This window comes from Hydra vulgaris, chromosome 12 (genome assembly GCF_038396675.1).
Source record: "Hydra vulgaris chromosome 12, alternate assembly HydraT2T_AEP".
In the NCBI taxonomy this organism is placed as follows: domain Eukaryota; kingdom Metazoa; phylum Cnidaria; class Hydrozoa; order Anthoathecata; family Hydridae; genus Hydra; species Hydra vulgaris.
Window position 1 is genome coordinate 84,502,551 of NC_088931.1, and position 13,202 is coordinate 84,515,752.

At 29.1% G+C, this 13,202-nt stretch overlaps 1 protein-coding gene across 2 annotated transcripts in view; it reads left to right on the forward strand.

The window, feature by feature from the left end:
* Window positions 1-13,202, forward strand: part of LOC100208496 (DNA-directed RNA polymerase III subunit RPC2) — a 114,736-nt gene that overhangs the window by 25,927 nt on the left and 75,607 nt on the right. For both annotated transcript variants that reach the window (XR_010642780.1, XM_065814764.1), the window contains exons 10-18: window positions 256-337; window positions 3,447-3,596; window positions 3,698-3,811; window positions 4,465-4,545; window positions 4,818-4,922; window positions 4,999-5,046; window positions 5,185-5,250; window positions 5,422-5,532; window positions 5,632-5,820. Coding sequence is in view for 1 of the 2 variants with exons in the window: in XM_065814764.1 (XP_065670836.1) it covers window positions 256-337; window positions 3,447-3,596; window positions 3,698-3,811; window positions 4,465-4,545; window positions 4,818-4,922; window positions 4,999-5,046; window positions 5,185-5,250; window positions 5,422-5,532; window positions 5,632-5,820 (946 nt within the window). In the remaining variant the exon portion in view is untranslated. The remainder of the gene's footprint in view (window positions 1-255; window positions 338-3,446; window positions 3,597-3,697; window positions 3,812-4,464; window positions 4,546-4,817; window positions 4,923-4,998; window positions 5,047-5,184; window positions 5,251-5,421; window positions 5,533-5,631; window positions 5,821-13,202) is intronic.

The following is a 13,202-nucleotide window of genomic DNA, read 5'->3' on the forward strand; positions in this document are numbered from 1 at the left end:
AGTTTCTCAGTGGTTAAGTGTACTGTATTTAGTGTTAACATCCTAGCGTTTCCATGAGTCAAACACATACAAGTGGGCCCTATTAATTTCAGCATTATTATATAAGATCATCATATTAAATATTTATGTTAGTGAATATATAAGTATCATGTAAACCTAAATCTGAAATAGTTGAGTCTTCCAGTGTCCATTTTTTTAAATTGTTACATCTTGATATTTCCATATAAATTCAGTGCAATTTTATTTCAATTTTAGTGCAACACATGAAGTGAAAAGTAGAACAGCTGTCATACAAAAGCATGGGAAGTTTTATTTGAAGCACAACTCTTTTACTGAGGTAAAAAGCAACATCTTGTTTATAACACATTCTGGCTAATTTAATAATATTAAATTTATTGATCAAACAAAAAAAAAATAAGTATATACAGTATATTAAGAAACAGGGATGCAGAGTCCTAAGAGGACTCCAGCTTAATAGCTTAATTTTATCATGTCCAGAAGCTCTAAACATGTTGGTTGATTAATGATCTAGTATAAGAAAAATATTTATGAAATTTAATGACTTGATTTAGATTTTGAAATAAATTTGATTGAATTCAATCATGTGATTGAAATGGCTAGGGAAATAAGTCTGCTTTGTTTTCATTCATCTACAGTCAGATATATAAGTATCTGAACAAAACATTTTATTATAAAATAAACTTCAAAAAACTTACATGAAGACATACATAAATTTGATTGTTCTCAAATTATCTAAAAACCAAGGTCATGTTGTCACAACTAAATATAATATTTGTGGTCAGGATTAGAGTTTGATCGCACCCGCTTCCTGACAAAGCCTGGTATTTATTCTCATCAATATTTTCAGTAGTGTCTTAGATAAACATATTTTTTATTTTATTTCTTTTATTACAAGTTAAAAATACTTTTAATAATTTTTATTTCAGAGTTTTTTTTAATGCTAAATAAAAACAAAAAAGTATTATTTCTAATCTTTATAATTTAGTTAGCTGAGGATGCACTATGTTCAAAAAAATATAAGCAAAAGTTTGGATTATTTAGAGGAAGCTGGTGAAACTTTTTCTACAGAGAGCTCAGATGACAAAGTAGAAGATTTGGCTTCAAACAAGAAAATTTTCATGAGGATTGAGCTGGCAAGAAAACAAAAAATCCAGGAATCAAGTCAAGAAGCTATTCAAAGTATAGGGATAGAGGAACAAAAATTTTAAGACGGACTTCAAAGTCTTCTGAAATTAGTGCACAACCTTTTGAATAAAAAAGATACTTTTATCTGTAAAAAAGCTCTGGAAGGAATACAGTTTTTCCCTTCTGTTATTCAATCATCAAGTTAGTGTAGAACAAGTATTTTCAGCACTTAAATTTCTGATGACAGGCCACAGAAATCATATGACATCGGATCTTATTGATGATTTGTTATTTCCAAAGACAAACAACGAATACAATTGATTTGTTTGAGCTTTAGTTTTGGGTTAATAATATATAGAAATAAATGTATATTTACCAAAAAATATTTTTCTTTTTAAATGTAATATGTGGTGGTAAAATAGTGATAGTAATACAATCACCTTGTAAATATGAAAGATTATTAAAAATTAATTGCTGTAATTGGTCTGGGTTTGGATAGGCAAATGTGATAAAAAAAATATTCCAAAATTTGCAATTTTTGTTCATAAAGTCCTTGGAAACGGCGGCCAAGCCAGAGCCAGTCATTTCTTCAGAGCCTGAGCCAAGCCGTAAAAAAAACTTTCAGCTAAACAAGCCTGCAGATCACTGATTATTTCTAATGCCAATCCAATTGCTTTATTTATCCATCTTAGTGTTTTACCTTGCTTTAACAAGTCAATAACCAAATTGCGCTGAGCTTGTAACCAGTCCTTGATTTGAACTCCCATACTTGATGATATCAATGTTAAAAATGAATTTGAAAAATATCACTCAATTATTAAAAGTTTCTTATTATTAAACAATATTTCTATAACTATTGATTAAAAACTTTTAATAATCAACTTCAAAACTACGTGTTCAAAACAACATGTTCAGATAAGTAATATTTCGAAATATTAATTATCTGAACACGTTGTTTTTTACAAAATAACATGTTCAGATAATATTTCTTTGAGGTTTTAACATTCTTTAGAAAGTCGTTAACACTCCTTAAGAAGTCATTAACACTCCTTTGGAAGTTTTTAAATTCTAGCAACCATTAATGAACATAAATTTATTTTTTGCTATTTAAAATCAAATTAATTTTTCACAATAAAATGTTTCCTTTGGATACTTATTTCTCTTACTGTATGTTTTGTACATACTGTGAAGACAGGAGCAATATCTTGTTGAAACTATCATCATTTGTTTTGATCAATTAACATGTCTACTGACATAATCATACAGTTCTTTAGCTACTCTATATAGATGTATTTAGCCTGTATCAATTTTAAACACACTTACTCCAATAAAGTTAAAGCAAGCTTTAATACTATCACTCCCATTGACATTGGAACAACAAAGCTATACTTTTAAAATCTTTTAACATGAACTTTACTTTTTCTATTTGTTACTCTAAAGTTTCTTTCTTCACTAAAATATACTTCAACTTTTCTAAAGACCACCCAATTTTTTCTTTACACTACCTTTTTCTTGTGAGCCAATCAAAGTTCATGATGAGAGTCATCATCTTTTTCTTGAGCCAATCAAAGTTCATGATGAGAGTCATCATCTTTTTCTTGAGCCAATCAAAGTTCATGATGAGAGTCATCATCTTTTCTATTCTTTTCTATTCTTTTTCTTATTCTTTGTTAATGTAAATAATGTTAATGAGGTTTAGTTAACTTAATTATGTTAATTACTTATAACTTTACTTATAACTTATTAAATAAATAGAAAATAATAGGGAAACAGACCAACTCCAAATATTTTCAGATTAGCACTGCAAATGTTCAGATTAACTCCATTTTTTCAAAATTTAAGTGTAATAGTTTGAAGTCTCAAAAAATTGAATACTCATACGAAATCTATGTTTTGATGTTAAATGTTATCTTTGTAACTAAAAAAAATAATTCATTTCACAAGTTGTCATTAAAATGAGTCTACTTTATATAAAACAAGTTTAAAAAGATTTTGATACTTGAATTTTTAGTAAATCGTAAAAGAGTTTAGTTTAAAATTTCTTTTAAAAATTAGTTTGAATTTTAAAAGAAGTAAAATTATTTAAAAATTTCAAGAGCATTTCAAATCATTTTAAAGCAAGAATTTCAAATCATTTTATATAAAGATTATTATTTTAGATTTTATTTCATATTAAACTACGCTTTAACATAAATAATTTTTTCATGGTTTTTCAAAATAACTTTTATTTGCAGGTGTTTTTATAAAATTTCTGACGGGTTTTCCACTTTAATTATGAGTTCAATATTTAAAATGTTTAGGATATTCCACTCTGTACCATTTTCAAGGCGATGGGTATTGAGTCAGATCAAGAAATTGTTCAAATGATTGGTATTGAGGAGGAAGTACTTAATTATTTTGCTGCATCAATTGAGGAAGCAAGCATGCTACAAATATATACCAAAAATCAGGTATTCAAATTATATTCATTTTGAATAATTTTTACTGAACAAGAAATTCTTTTGACCTATACTGTTTGTTGCAATTTACTAAAATACATATTTTTTTTTAGGCTTTAAATTTGTTATCTAGTAAAATTAAACAAAGACAAATGTGGGGACAGCAAATGTCTAAAATGGATGAATGCAAACAATTACTTTTCAAAACATTACTGGCTCATGTACCTGTAGGTTAAAAGTTACTAGTTAATTTTTTATAACTTTTTAGATTTTTAATGTTTAAATAATTTAAGTTATTTTATTATTTCTTAGTTTTTATGTCAAAAAGTTTTTAAAAATACCTTAAGAATTGTTTGATGATTACTAATTAGTTATTTTTTTTTTTTTTTTTTTTTAACTTGTCAAGCACACCTTTACCATAAAAAATTGTTCCCAGCAAATTAATCACATTAATACTAAAATCATACAGTAGTAGCCTAAAATCATACAGTAGTAGCCTAAAATCATACAGTAGTAGCCTAAAATCATACAGTAGTAGCCTAAAATCATACAGTAGTAGCCTAAAACATACAGAAAAACATAAAAACATACAGTAGTTATCTAAAGATAACTATTGTATGTTTTTATTTTATTAATACATTTTAAAGTGCTAACTGCCTGGAAAGTACAGTTAGGAAGCCTGGGAAGTACAGTTAGGAAGCCTGGGAAACACAGCTAGGAAATCTGGGAAGAATAGTTTTTGCAACTTTTTAACAAATTCTGTTAATAAAATAAGATCTGTAATTTTTATATAAAATTTTTTTGATAAAGTTTTCAAGTTTTAGTCATGAGTAAGAAATATAAATAAATACAATAAACAAGTTTTAATTTTTTTTTATAGATAACAAAAACAAACTATCGTCCAAAAGCTGCATATCTTGCTTTGATGGTTCGAAGAATTATTCTTGCTGTAAAGGGTGTTGTGAGTTCTACTTTCAAATTTTACTATTATATATTTAATTGTGAATGTTATTTGAAAGGAATGATTATGAGCTAACTACTGTTATAAATACTAAGTACCTGTTACCACAATTCAAATTAATTTTAAAATTTAACCTTAACATGTTTACTTCAATGTTAAATTTTAACATTAAGTTAACATATTGCTTGATATTTTGACTGGTCAATATGGATTTTTGGATAAATTTAATCATTGTTTATATATTTTAACATTTGATTTATTATTTTTATAAGATTAAAATCGATGATAAAGATTACTATGGCAACAAACGTCTAGAGTTAGCTGGTCAGTTGGTTTCTTTACTTTTTGAAGATTTGTTTAAACGATTTAATATGGAGGTATGAGTTATTTTTAAATGTTTAAGAAAATGTTGTTGTTTTTTGATCAGGAAAGTAAATTAAGTATTATATTTAGCTAAAGAAAATTGCAGATGTTACAATTCCAAAACCTAGAGCAGCACAGGTGCATTTTAACTTATATTATTTCAAAACCCTGCATATCTTTTTTGCATTTCAAGTCTTTCAAAAGGGTATAGTTTACCAATTTTTTCAATGTTCTTAGTGTTAAAGTTTGCCATTTTGTCTAGCTTTGTTTGTTTAGTTTGACATTGTAAAACATATGAGACAAGACTTGATTTCTAATGGACTTATAAATGCTATATCAACAGTAAGTTATGTAGATGCTTGTTAATTATATAAATTTGTTAATAATGAAATAAATATCTTGCTAGGGATCTGATAAAATTGCAAATATTATATCAACAATAAGTTAAGTAAAAAACCATTTACTAGTATTTTTACTTTTCAAAAAATTTGCATGAGTTATTTATATTTTAAGGGAAATTGGATTATTAAGCGATTTAATATGCACAGAGTGGGCGTCTCTCAAGTACTTTCTCGTCTGTCTTACATTTCTGCTTTAGGAATGATGACAAGAGTAACCAGTCAAGTATGCCCTTTTAATAAAATAAAGTTTTAAAATTTAGTTTTATATATTGTTGTTTTTATAATTTGTTATATATGTATTTTTAATTATTATTTTTATTAGTTTGAAAAAACTCGTAAAGTAAGTGGACCACGCTCGTTGCAACCATCTCAATGGGGTATTTTGTGTCCCTCTGACACGCCTGAAGGAGAAGGATGTGGTTTAGTAAAAAACCTTGCATTAATGACTCATGTTACAACAGATCAAGTCCAATACCCAATTAGACGCTTATTATGCAATCTTGGAGTTGAGGTGTGTCAAAACTTTCTTTTTTAAAGTATAAATTAATAATAAATGCTTTAGTTTCTATCATAAAGGCCACATTTAAGTACTTTACTCTTTTTATATTTTAAACGAAGTTTTAACATTTAACATATTATATTTTATGTTTTAACCTTTACGCTGCAGGTCAGGGGTAGAGTGCTTGCTTTGTAAGGACTCTACTTTCTAAGCTATGATTACCATCTTTACCATGTTCCTTGTAGCACAGTGCTCAATTTTTTTTTTGTGCGCATGTCCTTGTTTGTGAAGTTAGATGTTTCTGATTTAAAAAATTGAGAATAAATATAAAAAATGGAGTACTACCTTGACTGTTGTGGCCCCCATAGTCTTGGGAGGGTCAATAAAAAAATAAAACATATATTGAGAATTTTTTTCAACTCATAACTATTTTAATTTTTGTTGTTTTAATAATTCTCATTTCAATCTCTAAAATGTTAAATAGTTCTCATTTCAATCTCTAAAATGTTAAATAATTCTCATTTCAATCTCTAAAATGTTAAATAATTCTCATTTCAATCTCTAAAATGTTAAATAATTCTCATTTCAATCTCTAAAATGTTAAATAATTCTCATTTCAATCTCTGAAATGTTAAATAATTCTCATTTCAATCTCTAAAATGTTAAATAATTCTCATTTCAATCTCTAATATGTTAAATATTTCTCATTTCAATCTCTAAAATGTTAAATAATTATCATTTCAATCTCTAAAATGTTGCTAATTGTAGAATTGCTTTTGGGTGGACTTTTTTTTTTTTGTCCACCTAACTTGCAAAATATGTATTCTACAAGTCCACTCATTCAATATAAATATGTCTTCTACACATCCATTCATTCAATATAAATATCATCTTAATCCTATTTGATTTCTTTAGTTTTTCATTCAAAATATATATTTTTCTTTTTTTTATTTTTTCTTTTTTTTTATTTGTTTTTATTTCAGGTTTATTCACAAGTATTTTCTAAATCTTGTTAAAACTGCAACCATTTATTTTGATCAATCTGCATGTCTACCAATGGAACCATACAGTTCTGTAGCATCTCTATATAGGTGTGGGGTTGATTTAGCTTGTATAAATGTTATACACACCTGTTTGTTAAATAAATTGCCAATAGCAATACTCCTACTATCACTTTGTAACATAAGTATAACAAAACGATTACTTTTCAGATTTAAATCATTTAACAAGAACTATATTTTTTCTATTAATTGCTTCCACCTTCTAAATACCACCCAATTCTTTTTACACCGCCACCTTAATTTTGTGAGGCAATCTCTGGCTTTCAGCATAGATTTCCTGAGCATTTGCAATTAAATATATAATAGTAAAGTTTGAAAGACCAACCTGCAACAGCAAAATACTTCTTCGAATCATTAAAGCAAGTTAGTTTGTTTTTGTTATCTATATATATCTAGGTGATAGTTTGTTTTTGTCATCTATAAAAAAAAACAGCTGCATAAACACCAATATTTTTGTAAGTAAAATGTTTCCATCTGTATTTAAGATATTTTCCAGGGTTTTTATTAAATGTGTTGGTAAGTTCATGATAAACTAACCATGGATTGACTCTTGACAAAATTTATGCTATAAATTTAATTTTTTTGTACTCTTAGTTTTTTTTAACTTTTCAGATCATGCATGATATTGAATGCCACCTGCTGTTTTAAATGTTTTCCAAATGGTTTTGATGCAATTCTCTGAAATTTTTAATCTTTTTTCTAATTCTTTGATACTGGTCATAAAGCCATCTTTCTTACTATGTTTTCCATCTTGTTGCTTTGCTTATTGCTTTAACCAATTTCTGTGTATCTTAATTTTTAGATCATACCAAAATATTTAAAGTTTATATTTTTTACAAGTTTAATTTTAATATAATTTCATTAAAAATTACTTTAAACACTTTGAAATGACATCACAAACAGAGAAAGTGTTTTTTAATGGCGAATATCATAGTTTAGTTTATTCAGTAAATTTTACAAAAATGTTATAAAGTTTGACAGAGCTCAGTGCCTGACCTATTCTATTGTTTGTGAGTGTTCTGATGCTGCAACGGTGACTTAAAAATATTGATAGATTTTGAGTTAATGGTGCTGCTGGAAAGTACATTCCATTGTGCACAAACGCAATTTGTAAAAAAGTTGAGTCTCTCTATACAGCTTTTGACTTATTGCGGTTGAAGCATAAACTTGTGGGTACATCTTAGTTCATATGGCGTTAATTTGGAAAAGAGATAACATTGTGGTATATAGAAATCTACTTGTTCAAGGCTTTTATTAATTTTGAATTTTATAGATGGACATTAGACACATGTTACCTTTTGAGTCATGACTAAAATAAATGTAAAAACAGTCTATTGTCAATTTGCTTACCCAATTATTCATCATAAATTCTGCAGCCACTTGATGTTGGTGTTTATTGTTTATTGGTATTATTATTTATGTCAAAAGGTTTTAATATCACTTCAAAAGTTTTAGAGTCGTTCAAAAATTTATCAATAGAATTCTTTAATCATTTGCAAGTTAAAAATCTGGTGAAGATTATAAATGTGCACAGATGTTCATTGGATTTAAAAATAATAGTTTGTTTCTCCTTTACATCAATAAAAGCTATTAATAGAAATTACAAATTGCTTTTATGTATGAAACACCATCTCAACCTTTGTCTTTGTTATCTCTACCTCTAGAATCTATACTAGTAACACCACCACTAGCGCTAGTAATCATCTCACTCATTGCCATTGCCTCCTAAAATCTCACCAACAACATCAGTGTATGCTTTATAGCATTTATGAAAAATTCCAAATTCAACTCACCTGCAACCAACTTGCAACCAACCTTCAATATTGTAGTAACTATATAAAAGGAAATTTTAAAAAAAGTTAAAAACAGTTGCAATGGGCCCAATTGCTTGCCACAGCCTAGATTTGAATTAAAGTATCTCAATAAACTTGAATTACGCGAGAGAAAACAGCTGACAGTAAAAGAGCAGCAAGCTGGTAAATAAAATAACAAATAACATAATCTTAATTTTGATGATGAGTATCAAATAAATCAACTAACAGCAACAATAGTAGCAAACATCAAGTTTAAAATGTACCATAACGTTTGAAGCTCCAACAAGTCAATAGTCCTTGTTATTATTGCAAAAGGTTTGGCTTTGTCAAACATGCTTTAAAAAAAAGCACTAAGTTTGGTTGCACCGAAAATTGCAATGAATTTAAGTGACAACTTAACTAAATCTTCAGAACCTCATGACACAAACTCATCACAAGAATAATTTTTTTTTAAAATTAATTAGTTGCTTTTTTAATTATTATTTAACTTCTTTTAATGAGGTTTTCTTTTAATTACTCATCGACTTGCGTGTTTCATTTTCTCCAAAAAGGCAGAATAATTTTTTTTTTAATTAATTTAAGTTTTTTTATAATCCTTATAATCCAAATAACACTTCCCTCATACTTCAGAGACTCCACACAGTTTCTCCACATGCTCCATAATCAACCACTACCGCCTCACGAATACATCTTTGTCACCGCCGACGTTACCTCCCTGTACACTAACATACCCTATAAAGATGGTATAGAAGCTATCAAACTACTTTTTAATAACACACCACATGACCTAAGACCACCCAATTCACCACCTATAGCATATATACAGATTATGATTGACACCATTCTGACAAACACAATGTTTCTGTTTGATGACCGCAACTATTTACAAATGACAGGGACATCGATGGGTACACGCATGGCATCACCATACGCTGACATATTCATGGGCACATTAGATGAAGCCATTACTGTACAATTCAAACAGAGCATCACCTTCTACAAGAGATTCATCAATGACATTTTCTTCATATTCACAGGCTCCACCGAAAAAATCTCAATCATGTTAAAACATTTATGAATAACCTGCACCCCATCATTAAATTCACTTTTAACCGCTCAGATACTTCAATTGACTTTATGGACATAACTCTCTACAAAAACCATCTAGGTAAAATACAAAGCACACTTCACCGTATACCCACCAACACAATGAGCCTCCTGCATTTCAGTTCATACCACCCATATCATATCACATCAGGTCTCATCCACAGCCAAACAATGAGATACAATAGGCTTATATCTGACTCCCACCACCTATTCAAGGAACTCCGCACATTAGTGTGCCAATTAGTTCTTAAGGGGTACAATCTTGGCATCATAAACAGATACATTACTAAAGCCCTACGACACACACAAAAAGATCTTATCCACAAAAACAAAGAACCCGATGACACCCACATCTTCTCCGTAGTCACACCTTACAATGAACAAGGTATACGAATCAATAACGTTATATTACACAACTGGCACCTTATCCACAATGACCCGGAACTCTGCACACTGTTTCCATTAACACTCACCCTCACACACACTAATACACTTTCCCTCAGAGATAGACTTATTCGCACTAAATACAATGCCAATCAAAATAACTGAACACCCACTGTTTGCTCCAGTTCGTATTTAGCCGGTAGGACATACTTCAGCCCCCACCCGCATGTTACAGTTTTGTATTTTTAATTATTTTACACATAAGTATGGTATATTTTCTATGTATTACTATGTTGTTTATGTTTTTTACTCCATTAATGATAATTCAATAAGGACCAATTGTTATATTATTACTCGTTTGACCTGGATAGATACATCAGAATACACTAGAAGGCTTTTACAAATACCCCTTTAACTAGCAGGCCTAGACATAATTACATAAAAATACTAGACATGATTTACACAACTAACTGCTATTTTAGGATAAACAAGCTATAGAGATATTACTTCGCCAAGCCACGGAGGACGCGAACGGATTATCTCACGCGAGGCTTGATAGAGAACGATACTTTGTTTATAAAGAAATGAATGGAATATGCTTCCACCCTATGAATACTTGACCACTATCCATACAGATAATATTCTGGAACATAACTACAACCGACACTGAAACATTTAAACTGACAATTTTTTTCATTGGTAATGGATGCTCTCCATACTTAATATTCAAATTCCTAATTCTCGGCTTTAGAAAAGACCGCGAAAAATATAACAAAAGAATGTACCAACTGCTGTGGCTACCTAGAAACATTGAGAACCATTCACGTAGATGGTTTTATTTTGACATCTATCTCAATTCTATGAGATATTTAAACATGGATCCTTGTCTACGAGAATGTAAAAACCTCGAGGAAAAACATAATGATTTACCCATCTTTTATCTTGAATAAAAAAATAGAATATCACAATAAATGCATTTTATTTCTTATTTAAATACATACTAACCACACAAGGACTACAACGACCAATCTATGCAATATACTTTTTAGATACGGTATATCCCATAATAAGACAAATAGATTACGTGTAGCATGCGCTCTTTATAAGACAGATCCATTTGTTCATTACTTTTACCATCCATTAAGTGGTAGATTAGCCAATTGATTTACCAACTTTTGATATAATTTTATTTTTTATTTTCATTTTTTTATATTCATTTTTTATTAACTTTTAGTCACTCTTATAGCTTACACCATAAGTTTCGCTTACTTTTTGTATTCGACTACCATATTGTTAGATTTTTTTGATCCTAAGGAATTTCATTTGACGTCGATAAGTCAGTTTGTTCTAGTTTTGTTATGGTTATTAAGTAATTAATCTTTGTTTTTTAACTCGATTTTTTCAGCCCGCTAGGTACTGATTAATTAAAATTAAAATTCATTCTACGTAATAATTTATTTTTCATTTCTGGTGTATCCACTAATTATATTGTGTATTAGCTGGCCATCTTGAGTTGTCTATCTATTAGTTTGCTATTACCTTACTATTTTCAGTTAGGAGTTATCTCCATCTCTCAGGTGAGATTTATGTTCCCTGAACTATTTATGTTATTAAATTTTACATTACGTTTGTACGTTTGTACCTTTACCACGTACTACATTTTTTCCTAAATCATATTGTTGCTATCGTTAGTCGTGAATTCTTGGATTGTTTTATATACATATATATGTACATAGATTAGACACATATTAGGCATATCGTAATCGTAAAAATGGTAAGTCACTTTGAAGTACTATGTGCTGCTTATTATTTATTTTTTTGTCATTGTCACTATTCTATATGCTTTATTGTCACTATTTTGTATATATATATGTTTATGTGTATGTATGTATGTATGTATGTATGTATGTATGTATGTATGTATGTATGTATGTATGTATGTATGTATGTATGTATGTATGTATGTATGTATGTATGTATGTATGTATGTATTTATATATGTATGGATGTATGGATGTGTGTATGTATATATATATGTATGTTTGTATGTATGTATGTATGTATGTATGTATGTATGTATGTATGTATGTATGTATGTATGTATGTATGTATGTATGTATGTATGTATGTATGTGTGCATGTATATATAGGTATTTATGTATGTATATATGTAGGGATATTTGTATATTTTATGTTATGAGTGAGTCCCATCCCTCACCACCCTCACGAGATCTCTAAGAATGTTGGAGCTATATTAAAAACTGGGATAAGGATTGGGATTTTTGGCTTTTGTAGTGTAGTCCTGTTATATTGCAATATTGACTAGCATGACTTAGAGTGCAGGCGGTGAGATCTGTTGCAAGGACATGCCCCTGACAAGTGGCAGTAGTGCAGGTCTCGGGCTCTCCGAAACGTCATTGGTGATCGCAGTGCATTCCTGAGAAGGGGGATCACCATTATTCACTACTTAATTCTGATTGGTTGGCATGGCACCAACTTTTTTTTACCTAATTTTTTTACCTCTTGTACCCTTAAGCTTTGTACCCTTAAGCTTTGTATTATATATTTATTTTATACACAATATTTTAATATTCTGCTGATACACAGAAAGTTGTCAATTTCAAATTTTTTAATGTTTAGTATTTTAATTATACAAATTTTATAAACAATTTTTTCGCTTATACGTATCGACACTATAGCGTAGTGGTTTCAGGAGATTCAGAGTTCGAACCTTGTAGAGCCAAACATGAGTTGTTTTATCTTTGTCCGTACCATTATTGATTACCATCTTTTTATTTACTTATTTTATCATTTTATATTGTATGACATTTTTAGTCATGACAGCCATCAATACACCTAGGGATTTACACATACTTGTTCACTCATAGACCATTGTTTTATCAATTGCTTAGGATGACTAGAGCATGAGTTATTGTTTACCCTCTCCTTGTAGCCCCCTAGTTTTATTCCCCCTACAAAATAGTCTTTACATTCATTCATGATTCTTACCCAATGACATCATCTACAA